This window comes from Dreissena polymorpha, chromosome 8 (assembly GCF_020536995.1).
Source record: "Dreissena polymorpha isolate Duluth1 chromosome 8, UMN_Dpol_1.0, whole genome shotgun sequence".
Lineage (NCBI taxonomy): Eukaryota > Metazoa > Mollusca > Bivalvia > Myida > Dreissenidae > Dreissena > Dreissena polymorpha.
The window spans coordinates 16,442,646-16,460,230 of record NC_068362.1 but is presented as its reverse complement, the minus strand read 5'-3'; the positions used below and the strand labels follow the sequence as shown (position 1 = coordinate 16,460,230).

Below are 17,585 nucleotides of genomic sequence, written 5' to 3'. Positions count from 1 at the left end.
ACCAGTTCGAATGCTTCGTACACAGTTGAAAATAACACTATTCCACTCAACAACCGTGACACATGTACTCAATTTTTCAACTTTTCAAATTGTCTCCTACTGTTTTTGTTGTTGTTGTACTTTTGAAAGTAGTTCGAAAGATGGCGACCATTAACCCAGAGATTGATTTATGAAATAAATCGTCTGCTGATCCAGAGTGAAATGAAGTGTGTTTATCTAAATGGGATAATATATGATGCTTGTTAAAAAAAACTTTATTTTATCACTTTCGCTCTCTCAAAATCTGTGTTCATGTAATAATAAATGAAGCGTGTTTACGCTTCGGGAATAATAAAACAAAGCGTGGTAATGTTAATGGGATACTAAGTGAACTTAGTTACTTGCGCGAGTTATTGAAATGGCTCTATTTGACTCAGTTTGTGGGTTATGATTTAGACTCCATCGAGCGCATTGAAGGATGTCATTATTTTGTTGTAGGGGGGTTTGGTTAGCTGCGTCAAGTTAATTTTCTTAGCAACGCCGTGTTTAATATGACATCCTTACTACATATACAAAATTATATAACCAGACATAACAAAATAACAAAATGTTTAAATAGTTACTGATGAACTTCAATAGTTTCTATCAAGAGTTCCAGTGCTCACATAAACATCAACAAACGGTAGGACGAACATATCCGAAAATAACTATTCAAGATTACTATCACCTTTTAGTCAATCACTACATTAATTCTGTTGTAGTCTATTTATGTTTCTCATACAGATGAAAACTATCACTGGTGTGTGCTGATTGAAAAGGAAAAGGTGCTAACGATTTGAGCATTCATTGCGTTCAACAAAAAAATCTGCAAGAGTAACCGAATATTAATTTTGTAATCGGTTAACCTCCTAAAGAAACGGATAACCGGTTAACCGATTAACCGTTGCCATCCCTAATTTTAATTAACCTAATCTGAAACATATTCGATAAAAAGACATCACAACGTTTTAGTAATTACATCACAAGTATGACGTCATCACAACGTCAAAAATCTCTGTACCACGTACCGTTCTCCACGTGAGTTTCTGGTTCCAGAATGAACAGCCCTCCTCGAGACTAAATAACACGCCACCTATAGGGGCTCCGAACGCGGCTGAAGTATAAACAGTTCTTAACTTAAACCTTTTTTAATGTTAGCTAGATAACACCGTAAGCATAAGGCTTATTGAAAGGCCATCGAGTTCGTTTCTCGTATAGAACCATTACTTGGTGTCTTCGGGGTTAATTAAACAACGCTCCCACATAGGGGATCGAACCCAAGACCTCCCTACAGACGGACACCGTATCCACAACCCCACGGTAAAACGGTTGTTAAGTTGAAAAGTACCGGGGAACTTCTGTGACATAGTATACTGTTGTCATTTAATAAGCAGTATAAGGTGAATAGGCGGATCCAATGGTGTGTGTTGGGGGGGGGGGGGGGGGGGCGGACGCGGCATATGCTTCCCCCCTCCTGAAATCGCCAAAGTAAAGTCAATTCGTTTGATGTTTACACTTAAATAGATCTAAATCACCTATTTAAACTCATTTTTCTTCTTTTTCGTACACAACAGTTCCCACTTATCACAGACAATCACTAAATGTTTTCACTTTAGACTCTCTGTCGCCCGGTTTTTCAAGTCGAACTTTGCGATTCTGATGTATCCCTCTTTTTGCACATTGATTCTCTTTTCGCTGCTTTTTGTGTCAACAAAGATGGATGCACACACGCCAAATAGAGCGAAAATGCGGAGACTTTGTGCTCTGTGCAATTTAGTGATAGATCTATAATGAATCAGTTAAATAAAATCTCGGCTTCATCTTGGTCATTATCTTGCTGTAGGTACAAACATTGTTTTCATGCTCCCCCCTCCCTGCTGTATTCGCCACAAGCCTGATAACCGTTAGTGTGTTCTTCTTTATAGCATTTCTTCCGGCTATATCCGCCCGTATTACGTATAAACTATGCACTTTTGGCATTATAAGAAGGTACTTTGATGAAAGTACATAAGGCGTGACATGTATGCATTTATTTTGACCTTGCGGTCAAGGATAACCCATGAAAGTGCAAGCACTTATTTCCAATGGGGTCTTTTGGTTATTGCTGAAGAGACAGCAAGCAGAAGAGACAGTATTGGGATACAAGGAATCCGGGTGCGATACCCCAGCTCTTTGCGAATAGATCCCTTGGTTCTTTTACGTGCTCGGTGTATAGCACCGATAAACGCGAGAATTACCTGGGTTTCATACAAGTACATCTCTAGTTGTGTGGGAAACACTTCAAGTATTTCTGAAATTTTCAGTGCCCCGGTCGGGAATCGAACCGGGGACCTTTGGAATGGTAGGCCAGAGTGTTACCACTCGACCACCGCACCACCCGTTACATGCTCGACATGCTCGAGAAGTAGTTTTCAAAGCCTTCAAAATCGCAAAAATCGTGGAGCTTTCTAGGGCTGCGCTCAACCCCACTGGACCCCGTAGCAGGGCTTTGCTCTGCACCCACCTGGACCCCCAGCAAATCTTTCAATATCCCCCCTCCAACCAGAAATCCCGGATCCGCCCCTGAGGTGCTTATGATTTAATTTCTTACTTTCAAGTGAAACCATCTAACCCATGTTTATTGTAACATTGTAATCACTATTTGCATTTCAAATTTTAAAGGTAAACATGTCTACCTGCAACGCCGGCTGCTGCTCCTCCTGCGACAAAGTCTCGTTTTTCTCTAAAATCGCGAAAGAAAAAGAATAATTGAATTCTTGGGCCATTTCTCAATTTAAAAAAAATTAAACTGAACTTAAATTGTATTGACAAGACAAGTGTGTGCGTTTTTATATTGATATCATTGTTCGAATGCTAAAAAATTACGTGTACTTTAACTTAGTTAAATTATTATTAATGTAGTCGTGGCAGTGAAAACACGGTCATGTGTTTACACGAATAACTCAAAATAGTTCAAGAAATCTTTGTTAATATATATTCTATATTGAATCATATAACTGCGAAATTTTGAGCGAGATCCTGACATTAGTTAAAGAGGAGTTGAAAACATAACCGTCGGGGGACTATGTAATATATGTTTGAAAAAAAACACCATAAAGGACAACAATTTCGTCAACACTCGTCGCAGCCGAAATTACTTTCGGTACGAACATCTATACATTTTAGCAAGATCCACTCGGCAGTTAAAAAATGATTTGTAAACATGAAATTATTAGACTAAGTATTGTATGATGGAAAATAGACAAAGTTCCATAATTCAGTCAACACTCTTAGAAGCCGAAATTTCTATTCTGCCCATATAGGCCATTCAATTATGACAGTTTGATCGAGATGCACTCAGAAGTTAAAGGGGAGTTTAAAAACAAAAGCTTCATGGGACTATATTGTCTAAAGAGTAAAAAAGTAAATAAACAGTGCAAATATTGCCCAAGAACTCGTCGCAGCCAAAATTCCTTCCTTTAAGATCATCTACACAAAATGGTTCATTAGTGGTTAAACTGGATTTTTGCAAAGAAGAGACTTTCTTTGAACGAAAAAACAACAACATAAAAGCTAAAAGTGTCGTCCCCGATTAGCTTGTGCAGACTACACAGGCTGATCTAGGACGACACTAAACGCACATGCATTAAACCCCCTTTTCACAGAGCACGGCCCATATTTTGATTTCGTACATACCTGTCCGTACGGAAGAAAGCGAATTTGGAGCTCAATTTCCTTAACGTAATACTCTGAAGCTAAAATAGAAATAATAATAAATTTAATTATAATTTTGTGTCAGCAATATCCGATTGCAAATGCTAATCTGGGACGACACTTTACGCACATGCATTATGCCCAGTTTTTTCAGAACAAGATTCAATTTATCATCGCCAAAAACTGGAAATTATGAGTCGAGCTCGAGGGAAACTAGGCTTAGGAATGTGCGGAAAGTACCACCCCAGGTTAGATAGTGCAGTTAGCACAGGCTATCCCAGGCAGCGTCTCATTCTGTTACAAACTTGCATAAATTATGTTTGCACCTAGGGAGTATTTGAGTTTCAAATATTGTTTAGACGCAATATGTCATTGCAAGGGAGGTCAATGTTGTATGATCTGGATTTACATGACAGTGGAGTACTTTACCTGAGGAATCCCTGCGCCTATGATGGCCCCACTGTGAATCATCGGACCCTCCTTGCCGACAAACAAGCCTGTGCAAGAAAAAAACGTGTAATCGCAGATTAACCTGTGCAGTCTGGGACGACAATTTCCGCTATTGTGTATGTTTTGTTAAAAGTAGATTTCTTCTGAACGAAAATCAAGTGTATGCGGAAAGTGTTGTCCCTGATTAGCCTGTGCGAATTGCACAGGCTAATCTGGGACGACACTTTTAGCCCATGCAGTGAACCCCGTATTCCCAGGGCGAGGTTAACATATATTCTTTAGAAAAAGACCACACAACTCTTTTCTTTTTTCGGAATTTCGCAGGATCGTGCAGTAATTTAGTTAAATTGCGATGGTCAGTAAGCAGCATCGCATTTTTCCCAGGTTAACTGGTTCACCAGTACTAAGGGCACATTCTCACAAATGCCCTAAACTAAAGATCAGAATCGCCGTAGAAATAGTTGCAGGACCAATCCAATGCGCACACAAATTACGTCACCGGACCGGAAATGAAAACCACACTCCTATGATAATAGACGAGGATATTGGAATACTTATGTATTATAACTAAATAGTTTAATCAACAATATCGTATAGACATACAGGCAATTATGAATGAGATTAAATGAAACCGCGGGCGAATATGATGTATAGCCGTCGCTCGCTGGTTACAGAACCTAGGGTCGAATGTTCGAGACCCCAATCCTAAATCGGCTTGAGCATTAAAACAATAAACTAAGGTGCTGTCAAGATACAAAATACATCTATAAAATACACCTGTTTTAGTGCGTCTCATCTATCTTGTACTAATCCCCAAATTGTTTGTAAAATCAAAGTACTGACAGTACTGGTGTGACGATGCTTTTGAAGAGGATTGATATAAAAGCATATATTTAAGTTTATCTACATCACCACAATTGTGTATGCGGGTACGAAAATTTTGGATAGGAAAAAAATGGGTACGAAAATTTTGGGTACAACAATTATGCCAAAAAAAAATTAAGTACGTAAAAAGATTTGGTTACGAAAAAATTTGGGTACGAAAAAAATTGGGTACGAAAAAAAATTGGTTACGAGCAAAAATTTGTGTACGAAAAAAAAAATTGGTACGAAAAAAATTTGGTACGAAAAATGTAGGTTACGAAAAAAATTTGGGGGTACGGGGAAGTAGTACCCGTGGGGAACTTGATCCTTCGACGTGTATTTTCTGTACCACTTATCTTAAAAAACTGTCTGTTACAGTAAAACGTTTGTGGGTTATAGCATTACGTTTCAGCATATAAAATCAAAACTTGACATGCTCTTTAATTACACCATGCTCTTTAATTTCACATGTATATCATACCAAACTTTATATTTCGTTGTTTCCTTTCCTAAGTTAATGATGCTATGTGTACGGACGTGATTTCACAATCCCATGTGCATGAACATATACTTTTTTTTCTTTTGATTATTGTTCTTTTTCTCTAATTCAATAAGCTTAGGCATGTTTGTTCGTTAGGTACGGCAATAATTTCATGATGATTCCCGATCGAAAGTGGGTATGAGCACATAGTCGTAAGAGCACTTGAATATGTGAGTTCGCCCATGAACACATGGTAAGGTTAACTAAATCTCCGCGATATGACCTTACATGTGTTTAAAACAGCAAACAATATCCAACAAACGAATGAATTGTCAAACATAGTATGTGCACTGATGTGGCTCTGTAATTTATGTTTGAAAAGTTTATAAAATATGCAAATTAGAAAGCACGCAGAAGAGCGAGTATCACAGTTATGATATGGCTATTATGCTGTTTATATACCATAGTCGCTACAACGTTTACAAATGGCGGGTTCGAAATAATTCGTTTTCTTTACACTTATGATCGCGTTGAAAGTTAATTATACACGTTTTAATTCGCAATTTATTTACTGAATCACGACAAATGTCAATGTACAATACAGAAAATGCATAGTTGTTTCATTGATCTTTAAACATATAATGGATTGAATATAACTGATTTAAAATTAACGTTTTCAAACTGTTATTAAATCTTTTCCCAGAATATGCTGTCCTATTTATAGCTGAGCTTCATATACCTTTGTACTAGTACATGAATTTCCTGAATTCTTTCCCAAGTAGCTCGGGAAAAACGGACACGAAATTTAGATAGTAAGGTCATGACATGGAGTATATTCAATGTTAAAACAACCGTACCTCCTGCAACACTGAACAACACCCCCACAGCCTTGGATACGAGGGACTTGAGCCGCGCCACCCTGGGGATCTTGATGCCGTTCAGATAGCACTTGATCTCCGGGATACCGGAACCCGCTGCCACCGGCTGAAAAACAGGATTGAACACAATCATATAACTCAATGCATATGTGTAAAGTTTGTCCCAGATTAGCAAGTGCAGTCCGCACAGGCTGATCAGGGGAGACACTTTCCGCTTTGTTGATTTGTTAAAAAGGAAATCTCATCCAAATGAGAATCCAGTATAGGCGGTGTAGGACTGAACAGGTAAATCTGGGAGAACACTACGCAAATGCATTTCGCCCGGGTTTCTCAAAGCTCGAATCATGTGTAATTATAAATACATGGTTAACAGAAAAGTATCCCGTATTATATTTCAATAAGAACAGCGTTAGCGTCTGGGCTCCGTTTCACTCAGCAATTTATGTCCTTCTTAGACTTACGCACACATTTTATAATTTCTAAATAAATAATACTCGTTTGCTTATTTACTAAAATATAAAGATATAAAGGCTTTGAAATGAATAAATAAATTTGTAGACACTGTTCTTTGTTTTTTATACAATTCAATGGAAGTGAAAAATATACAGTTTATTAAAATGGTGCGCCTCGGCCTAAGAAAAGACCTATCAAGAAACATTTATTGTATTTATAGATCTTTGGCCTAAGCATTGCGTTTGAGGATTGGTAAAGCGCGACAACGTCCTGAACAGTGAACAAAAAAAGTTGCAACCCTTGAATAAAATAATATGGAAGAGAATTTATAACAAACGAAAATTGATAAGAAGACGATACAGAGACAGGCGCAATAAAAGAAGTGTGATAAAAGAAATGAGAACAGAAGTAAGAAGAACGAGTATGATATAAGTCCATACGACAAGAATAAAGATGAAAACAAAATTGGCCATTAAAATCAATCAACGATACATACTGGAACATCCTTATTGTGATCACGTGATACTCACTTCTAGGACGGTAAGGCACGTGGCGACGAGCACGAGAGCGGCGTTAAACATCACCATGATAATCAGGGACACCACGAGGCTGCCGTCCGGAGTGGTAGAATTGATGGCTTTGCGCATGCGTCAAGGATTGTCAAACGAGTGTATTTGTGAATAATCATATATTGGAGTGCATTTTCGCATGTGTCAACAATAGTCATAGGAGGAGTAGTGTTCATGTGCCAGTGATAGTTATACGAATGCATTTGTAAACGTATCGATTATTGCCATACGAGGGCATTTGTTCATGTGTCATATACCAATGCCTTTGTGGATGTGCCAAGGATTGTGATACGAGTGCATTTGTGCATGTATGAATGCTTGTCATGCTATGATATGTTTGCATCCATCAGTGATAATTATACGAATGCATTTGCGCATGCGTCAGGGATTGTCATGCGAGTGCACGTGTCCATGATTGTCATTCAAGTGCTTATATGCAAGCATCAGTGATAGTTATACTGTTAAGCACGATTATAATTTTTAAATAAGTGAACATATATCGTTAATATATATCAATCATATATTTAAAAGTATATACGCTTATTAAGTTTGGGCTATATCATACACAATGCAGACCAATACACAACCTATCCATGAGATCAATATTTGATCAATCACAGTGCTGACACACTACGTTAATATTTATTGCACTCAATATCATGTAATGAATTGATCATCGATGCGATACAGCTTATAACGCAACTAAAAAGTATAATGACGTTTCCTGCGCTTTGAACAGCTGTCTATAAAATATTTATTATCGCCCTTTCCTAAGATCATAAACGCGAAATACACGGAAAACAATACAAACTGTACATTTAATCACACATGTCTTTTAAAGGATACATTGTGTTACTGTATTGAATTTCAGTTTACTCAACAACTTCACGATAGTGTCGATAAAAAATGCAACCTGAAAGAAACTCTTCATACATAGTGTCTAAGTACACATTATGTATATGTACATGCAGTCATAGTTAACAGGCGAACGTAAAAGTAAAACCAGTACCGGAAAATTCTGTATTAGTTTAGTTTAAACATTTTTATTTAGCTCGATTGTATAAGCCTAAGGTTTATTGAAACGTGCTCGAGTCCATCTCCTGTGTAAACCAGTACTTGGTGTATTCGGTGAGATCTCAAGAACGCTCCCAAAGTGGGGATCGAACCCCTGACCTCTCAGTAGCTAGGCGGACACTTTATGCACGACGCAAAAGCAACAGTAAATGCTATATTACACTAAACAAATATAGCAATAAAACATGTACCAGCGCTAAGACGCAAACCAACAATATCAGTGTTGTTATCAAATATATTATTTGAATGTTAGTGTCGCTCATGCAATACTATTACATCTTTTTGGTCGTTTATTATCGAACTCGTCTACGTAAACTTTTACTAATATTACCCGTTACTTACCTATCACCATCCGGCGACATACCGTTAGTGCATTCACTATATTAATTCATCACGGTAATTGGCAGACAATAAAAACAATTTAAATACAGAGACAAACTAAACTGAACCTGTGAAAAGGTTTTACGGAAATAGCGAATACAGGAAGTGCCTGCAGAGCTTTGATTATTTGTTCTTGCGGCAATAGGTAACAAGTGATGTGCTTTCAGCGCATTTATTATTGGCTCTATTTGTCCAAAGCGAACACAAATGGCATGACTTCATCGCTTTGATTATTTGCTGTTCTTGAATACTAGTTACTTCTTCAAAACTAAGTATGTTCTAACTTGTCATGTTAACTCTTTAAGTGCTGGAACCGAACTTTGAAGGCCTTTGCAAACAATTTGGATCCATATGAGACGCCACAGAACGTGGCGTTTCATCAGGATCTAAACTGTTTGCTATTCTGATAGTATTCTTTGAAAACAATCGAAGATAATGCTAATTTTAGAAACTCAGCAGACGACATTTTAGCAAACGACACATTTCCCAGCATGCAAAGGGTTAACACTTACCAGACCTGTGGAGAATCCGATGAGGAAGGTGATCATCCATTTGATGACTTCAATCTTACTGAAAGACTTAGAGGGTATTCATACAGTATAAACAATTTACCACTTAGATGCGTATTTCGATGTATGTGTAGTTCTTTGAAAGTTAAATTTAATTAAATAACTTTCTTACTAGATTCAAGTTGTAAAGGCTTCTTTTCAACCCTAGATACGGATGAGCAGTAAACAGCATAAAACATGAACAGTCTTCGAGTTACTTGCAGTTTTTTCTGGTTTTATGCTGTTTGCACATATTCATTTCATACTTTGCTTCTGAGTTGGTAATGGTTAACTGACAAACTCACACGATACTGTTTGAACTCGTTCTGTGAAAACTGGGTTTAACGCATGTGGGAAAAATGTCGCCCGAGATAAGCGTGGGCAGTCTGCAGAGGATAATTAGGAACAAAACTTTTCGATTTTATGAAATTTTCGTTTCAAGACAGTCTCTTCTTAACGAAAAGCTAGTGAAGGCAAAAGTGTCTTCCCTGATTTACCTTTGCGGACTGATGTTAAGAAATATTTACTTACGCGATAATAGTTAATACATCATTATGTTTAGCTGACGAATACTTGTTTTATTTTAACGAGAATAAATTTGCAACTGACGTTCGAATGTTTTACCGGCATGATGATTTAAAACTAAAATGCTTGTTTAAATGAAATCATTATTTCGACTTACGAAGTCTTTTCGCTGGTTTTCAACGTAATGTTCGTATGGTTTGTTGTAGCAGACGTCATAATCCAAACTCTAAAATGGTAAAGCGAAATAAATAGATGCAACCGAATGATAATTATTCGTATGTAACATAATGATATAAAGACATGTCATAAAATGCTATGTGTTTATAAATGTTCATAGCCGACCAACTGCAAGGGCGGTGGTGGTTCTTTTACTCCAGTGAAAATGTGAATTTAACCCATTTATGCCTAGCGTCTAGCATAAAGGCCTTGGCAAACAGCGTAGACCCAGATGAGACGCCGCATGATGCGGCGTCTCATCAGGGTCTGCGCTGTTTGCATAAAGGAATTTCTGTAAGAACTATTCTAAATATAGAGATAAATATACTAGAAATCCCTCATTTTGGAAATAAATTGATCCAATTAAGAAGGATGGGAGAGTCCACTATGCATAAATATGTTAATTTATGCTACTGGAGTTCACGAATGCCAGGACAATTTTGATCAGCAGTAGATTGGAAATATATAACAATGCCACAACACGTGTTATAGTTGATACTTCGCTTTTCAGATGATTATGCGTCCGACAAGTCATGTTGACAAGTGACCCGATATTGGTTCTATCAGTGCAGGGAAGTATCGTGGAGGAAAGATAAATATAATCAAAAATTGCGATAAAGGAAGATTATGAAACATACAAGTACAGACGAATATTGGTAGAAAAGTATCATAATGATTTAAAGTTAAAGGAGAATTGATTATATTTATATATAATTTTATAATAATGAGTGGGGATATTTTATGATGAAACTGAAGGTGTTGTTTTTAGTTCTTCGCGTAGCGAACAGCTAATGTTGTTGCTGAAAATTTCAAGCCGGTTCGCTGCTATCTACGGAAAGCCTACTACCCGCCACACATGCCGTATCCGCGCGAGAAAGAGTTGTATAATGTATGCAAGAGGTTTGAGTTCACCAACTATATTCATTCACAAATCGAAACATTATGTGAATATCGTGTTTTATCCCATTTTCAACGCGACATTGGACGGCATAACACCTTATGGAATATACTAACCTGTATTCAACCTTGTGGGATATACCTGTCGCATGCACGGACTACTTTTTACTTTACCACTGAATGATTTTTCATAAGAATGATTTTTCATAAGAAATAACTTTAGCTTCAAAATTATACGACCTTCAACCTTTAAATCTAGTCATATGACATATTTTTTTCGCCATCCGTATAATGAATCAGATGATTGATGGCTTCATAAAATGGCAAGCGTAATTTTTCCCATTTTTTTTGACAATTTGTTATAAACGCGACTTATTTCACATGTACATGTACTGTATATCGACATATTTGAATTGTCAATTTATCACATTTTCCTTATTTCGTGTAATGTACATTGTTTATAATCCATGCATATACTTTTGACATTTAAGAATGTACAACAAGCCATACAAATATCGCACAATTCATAAATAATCTGCAATGCTTTCCGATTTAATTCACGTTAGGCATAGAGCTTTTTAAAGTATAAGATGGTAAAAATAGCACCACACTGGATTTCGGAACGTCCCATTTTATACACGGGTATTATCCACTCATTTATCTGTTGTGTAATGGAATGTTTTCCATTCTTTGTGTATTTATATATGAAATTATTTTCTTGTACAATAAGGGCATTTACCATAGACAAATAAAAGATTGTGCAAGTTTAAACATAATTATTTTTGTATGCAGAAATCTGCAAATGCAACCGAGTTTACCAACGGCCATTATTTGATAAACTGCTCCGGTTCATTTTAACAGCGTTAATGTACAAAGAGTACATGACGCAGCGTGTGACGAAGAAGAAAGTTTATTGAGTTCGTAAACTCATTTGAATATATAGTTCTGGCTACCATAACTTTTAATGTCGCTTTTTATGATTTTTGACAGGCGCGACTTTATAGTTATGGACCAACCCCATTAGGAAAGTCAACCAGAAATTCCCGAAAAGTTTACAGTTAACAAAGACCAGTCCAAAACAGCTTTTAAATGCAGTTATTGGCCCAAATCAACCAGTTGATCGGAAAGATTGACATTTTTCACATTTAACTGATATATTCTTTCACAAAATACTACCTTAAACATTTAAAATTTATTTATTCTGCTCTTACATATCGAGAAAAACAGCGATGTGACAGACTTTCTTGAAATGCGAATCTCCTGAGATTTCGCGGTCATATGACGTTATTTCTATTTTTCGAATCATACCATGTGCTCAAGTGTTTTTAAATTCAGAATGACTTTTCCCGGTATTTTAGATTATTCTGGCTTGTTTTGTAAACAAATTGTAGTGTACATACAAACTCAAGGTAAATATTATGTAAAACTACCTGATTCACATTGAAATCAGTCTTATAATCCACAAGATGTAAGTTGTTAATCACAAATAATAGATTTCAGAAAACGAAAGTAATGTTTATAATTTCAGCAAAAAATGTCAAGGTCGATCCGAAAGTATCCAAATGAAATCTCGTCACGTGACAAAGCGACAATGGCGTCAAAATTGTGAATTTCGGACTGATGAGAGTTATTTTCATCTATTGTAAGATGCATTTGAAACATTTGAACCTTAAAATATTCCCCGATGCAGTAAGTTATATTCATTCACCAATATACGTAGAAATGTATCCAAGAAAATGAGCTTTCTTTGATTTATAGCGTGACATAAATATGTTACGACTCAGGTTGACTTTCGATACGGGGTTGGCTTCAGCGTACAGGTATGTCAATACTATATAAACTGTACGCTGAAGTTTCTTTAGCTAGGTGCTCGGGCAATGGTTTCTAACCGAAGTCCCGAGGGTAAACAACCCCATTAGTCAGTTAGTTCTTTAGCTATTGAACATAGTGATAGAATGGCATAAGGGTCTTTATTTAACTATGCTAAAATTATCATTAAAGACCCTAGATGCAAAATCGTCAATTATTGAGTTAAATGGATTATTAGATGGATTTTAAAGGATAATTAAAGGTAAGATACTAGTTCGAACGTGTTTTGGTTTCTGTTTGTACTTTTGTCGTTCCCTGTTCTCGGGGAAATGATTTTAACATGGGCGCCATTGATGCATCGGATCACACACGGCATACCCATAATATTATATAAAAACACGTTCTGCGCGTCCTTAAATTCGTCGTCCGAAGTCGGAAAACGTATTGCCCTGTATCACCCCCGGAAACCCGACATGCTGTGAGAAGTTGGACATGGTAGGAGATGTAGCAGATAGATTTCAAAGAATTTCGGAAGGGTAAGTAAATCCAGTTCTATAATTGTTTAAAGGCATTTTTTAAATAAAATATATTTTGGTGCATGCAAAGGAGGTATTACCATGTATGTTAGAAAAATCCTGGTTATTAATATTCAGGATTTATTGAAATATAACTATTTAAAGTCGACGATGCAGGGATTTTTCCCATATTTAGCACTTAATTTACAAATTTCTTTAAAGGTATGCCAGTGAAAAAGTTTTAGCAAACTTTTAAATAAGGGCAACCTATCCAGGCGTTCAAGAACGATTTCCAGACGTGCTGACCGAGTACGGCAAACATTGTGGTTGGATAATTAAACGATTTTCCTCTTATCGTGACACTATACTATTTCGGTAATGATTATTTTCTCATCTTGAAAGCAAAACTGAAAAAAGATTAGAATAGATAGATTTTAACGCGTAATTGTAACTGGGCCACAATTTGTGTCGTTTGAACATACAGCGAGTAGTCCGGAATGCCTTACAATGAACAGTGCTACACCCTTTGCGCTGAGTGATGTAGCCAAAGTTAAGAGGTTTTATCTCGAATCAGCCTATGAAATATTCGAAAATATTCATGCGTGTCTGCTGGCGTTATGTAAAAGATATTAAGATGAAAAGCTGAGTAAAACAGCTCAGCTCAGAGTTGTTGACACCGTGTGAACTGCTAGAGTTACACGTAATGCATAAACAACAATTTACGGGTCAACAGGGCTGTCTTGAGGACTACCTAATTCGTGAGTAAAAAGTATTCCTCGCAGATTTTTTAAAATTTATTTTTATCAATGATCTTACTGTATATTTTGAATTTGTATATGGTGTCAAAACTAAAAAGCTTTGTACAGGGAATTTTTCATCATGAAATTATATTCTTAGTGAGATTGGTGTTCAATATTCCAACAATATTCATTTAATATGATGGTGATTCAAATTGTCTTTATATTCACTACCATTTTCATCATACATTGAACTCTCTATGCTTTCAGAACGTCCAAAAAGAGCCATGTTGTTGTTATTTTTTTCCAAGTTATCTCTATGACATAAATAGGATGATCAAAAGTGCACACAAAGCTAGACCCGTGCGTTATGACACACTCTTTATATATTTGAATGGTGTGTGTTCATTTCAAACTTGCGATTAATTAAAAAAAAAAGAATTTCGTCTTAAATTATGCAAAAGCGAACAACTTCAGTGCATTCAGCGGTTTGATTGTATTTGTTGATGATTTTGTTTATGTTGTTAATGTTGTTGTTTTGTTGTTGTTGTTGTTGTTGTTGTTGATGATGATGATGATGATGATGATGATGATGATGATGATGATGATGAGGAGGAGGAGGAGGAGGAGGAGGAGGAGCAGGAAGAGGATGAGGAAGATGACGATGATGATGATGTTGATGATGATGACAACAACAAGGACGACGACGAAGACGAAAAGATGTTTAACAAGAAGATAATTATCATATTGACGATATGAAGGTGTAAGTTGATGATGAATTAATTGTTGAAAACTACGACAAATTCGATGACGTCGGTAGAGACGACGACGATGAATTTAATCGCAATATTATTTTACCTCAAAGTCCTTGCGTGGTAAATCTGAGTCGTTATGACCGTTGTTGGTACTATGTCGGCTTTTGCTTTGAGTGTTGCTGCTATCAATGCTATTGCTTTCTACAATTTCTGTCTGAAACAGCAAACCCGTTTCCATGTGATTTCAAAAAAATAAATCAGGCACTTGCGGTAAACGTTAACAGAAATGTAATCTCGAATATTTTAGCACACCAGCTTCATGTTTTATACGTGTAGTGTCACAAAAACAGGCGCGGATTCCGGATGTTCGATTTCAGAGGAAAGAATGTCTACCATTACTAAGCATTTAAACACACCAAACGGCACTTAACCGAAACATGTTGTATGGAACAGATGAAGGATGCAATCAAAGACCTATCAATTTGTATGTTGATATGTCTTTGATACAATCAAAGCTGGTTATAACGCATTTTATATCAAAAACAGCACCAGGTTAATCGCCTGCGTTTGTCATCCTCTAATAAATTATAACAATAAAAACAGCAAATCAGCGGATAAAAACAAGTCATAGAATACTAAAAAAAGAAAGAAAACATTTACACCTCACCTGGTCATCTCCATAACGTAACCTCTGTGACGTCAGGACACGTGGGAACACCCTGGTCACGCGCCTCAAACACTTGATACACGTCTCCATGGGGAGGCCCCTTTAATGACACCGTCTCTTTCTTCTGAGGATACTTGTATAGTTCTAATGAGCAAAGCTTGAGGCAGTTCTCATGATTTCACTAAAGTTTTGTTTCGAAAATTAACCCATTTATGCCCAGTGGACTCTCCCATCCTTCTAAATTGGATCAAATTATTTCCAAAATTAGGGATGGGTAATATATTTATTTCTATATTTCGAATATTTGTTACAGATATTCCTTTAAGCAAACAGCGCAGACCATGATGAGACGCCGCATCATGCGGCGTCTCATCTGGGTCTACGCTATTTGCCAAGGCCTTTTTTCAAGACGCTAGGCATAAATGGGTTAACATCGGTGACAATTTTTAAAGCACGTCCTTGTGTGAGTAGGTCAACTGTAACACTTTATATGCCCGATATACCGCTAAAACACGGCGAACAAAATAATAAACATACATAACACAACGAACAAACTTATTTTACCTCTTTCGTTGATTGCATACACGTCTTTATAAAGACACATTACCGTGTAAACGTTTTTCTCGTTATTTCAGATATTTGGTGTACGGTAGCTTTCCTGTTTCTCAGTGCGTTTATATACTACAAAAGCGAATAAGTAATTCATTAGCGTATAATTTATTTCGAATTGTTGTGTGTTATTTGGTAAAAATCACCTTGTATAAAATGTCCAATTTATTGCATATAACACACTATAATATACATTACAGACAAAATACTGTGCGAATACGTCGATTTTCTCTTTATGTATATAAACGTAACATTGCGCAATGTACGAAGCTAAAATAATGTCATAATAATCACTAAAGAACAAACACTGCCGGTAATTCATGTACATAACATACCGCGTATCACATATCTTAAGCACACCATATCAATACACTATTGCACATATTATCGTCTTGTTATCGACGCGGTGTCGAATAAATGTCGAAATCAGCGTCTTTCCAGATAACAATAACTGCCCTGCTAAATCAAGTGTTTTAACATATTGTGCATTTTAAAGGGGCCTTTTCACAGATTTTAGCACGTTTTGAAGTTTGTAATTAAATGCTTTATATTGATAAATGTAAATATTAAAGTTTAAAAGCTCCAGTAAAAAATCAAAAATAAAATTTTAAAAAGAAAAAAAAAGTAGCCCGCAGCAGGGCTCTAACCAGTGACACCCGGAATCCCGGGGTAAAACGCATTAGCCAACTGAGCTATCCTGCCAAACATACCTAAGATGTGTATTTTATACCTTATATAAGCAATCTTCGTAGTTTCACAAATTTTAACGACAACAACAGAACTCTCTAAATTATTCAATCGTTTCGCGTTGCAACGCTTTATAATTTTTAGGTTTTTAAATCGTCAACAGATGCATATAATGGCTTTATTAGACCATGGCAAATGTTCAGTATTACTGTTTCCTCACAAATATCATAACTAAACCGAAAATTTGCGAATCTGAAACAACTTTTTTCAATTTTGTCAATTTACCAAACCGTGAAAAGATCCCTTTAATAGAAGAATACCGATGCATTTTATTTTCGACTTTGAATGCACACTTAAGTTCAGACATATGATTATATTAAAATGTCGTTTAAATGAGTTTTTAACAGTCAAAATAAAGTTATTGTAGATAACGTTTGATATGTTTAAACATAGAAATCATTTGGGTGTTGTGCTGTTTTCGGTGTAAATAACACGAAGAAGTGTAACAAAATTACGTAAAAATACTTACTTAGGATTACTATAAGTTTGTGTCGGCCAACAATGAAGGCATTTTGGTCGTCTTTTAGCTCTACTGGCCGAAGGCCTGAAGAGCTTATGTCATGGCGTGGTTTCCGTCGTCCGTCCGTGCGTGCGTGCGTTAGACTTTTTCTTGTTTACGCGATAAAGTCCACAGTTTTCATCCGATTCTTTTCAAACTTGTCCAGTGTCTTTATATTAATGAGGACTCGAACCCTATTG

General features: G+C 36.5%; 1 protein-coding gene across 5 annotated transcripts in view; it reads right to left on the bottom strand.

Annotated features, from left to right (window-relative positions):
• LOC127842888 (H(+)/Cl(-) exchange transporter 6-like) overlaps window positions 1-16,539 on the bottom strand; it is a 29,199-nt gene extending 12,660 nt beyond the window's left edge. Inside the window, exons 1-12 of one of the 5 annotated variants that reach the window (XM_052372664.1) lie at window positions 16,095-16,539; window positions 15,531-15,767; window positions 14,967-15,077; window positions 10,092-10,160; window positions 9,374-9,439; window positions 8,253-8,319; window positions 7,368-7,474; window positions 6,364-6,490; window positions 4,141-4,208; window positions 3,694-3,752; window positions 2,694-2,740; window positions 1,047-1,132 (exon numbers count right to left, since the gene is read on the bottom strand). In XM_052372664.1, the coding sequence (XP_052228624.1) occupies window positions 1,047-1,132; window positions 2,694-2,740; window positions 3,694-3,752; window positions 4,141-4,208; window positions 6,364-6,490; window positions 7,368-7,474; window positions 8,253-8,319; window positions 9,374-9,439; window positions 10,092-10,160; window positions 14,967-15,077; window positions 15,531-15,620 (897 nt within the window). In that variant the 5' untranslated portion in view covers window positions 15,621-15,767; window positions 16,095-16,539. Of the gene's footprint in view, window positions 1-1,046; window positions 1,133-2,693; window positions 2,741-3,693; window positions 3,753-4,140; window positions 4,209-6,363; window positions 6,491-7,367; window positions 7,475-8,252; window positions 8,320-9,373; window positions 9,440-10,091; window positions 10,161-14,966; window positions 15,078-15,530; window positions 15,768-16,094 lie in introns of those variants that run through there. The other 4 variants (XM_052372663.1, XM_052372665.1, XM_052372666.1 and 1 more) reach the window with 4 other exon arrangements.
• Between the last annotated feature and the right edge of the window lie 1,046 nt (window positions 16,540-17,585).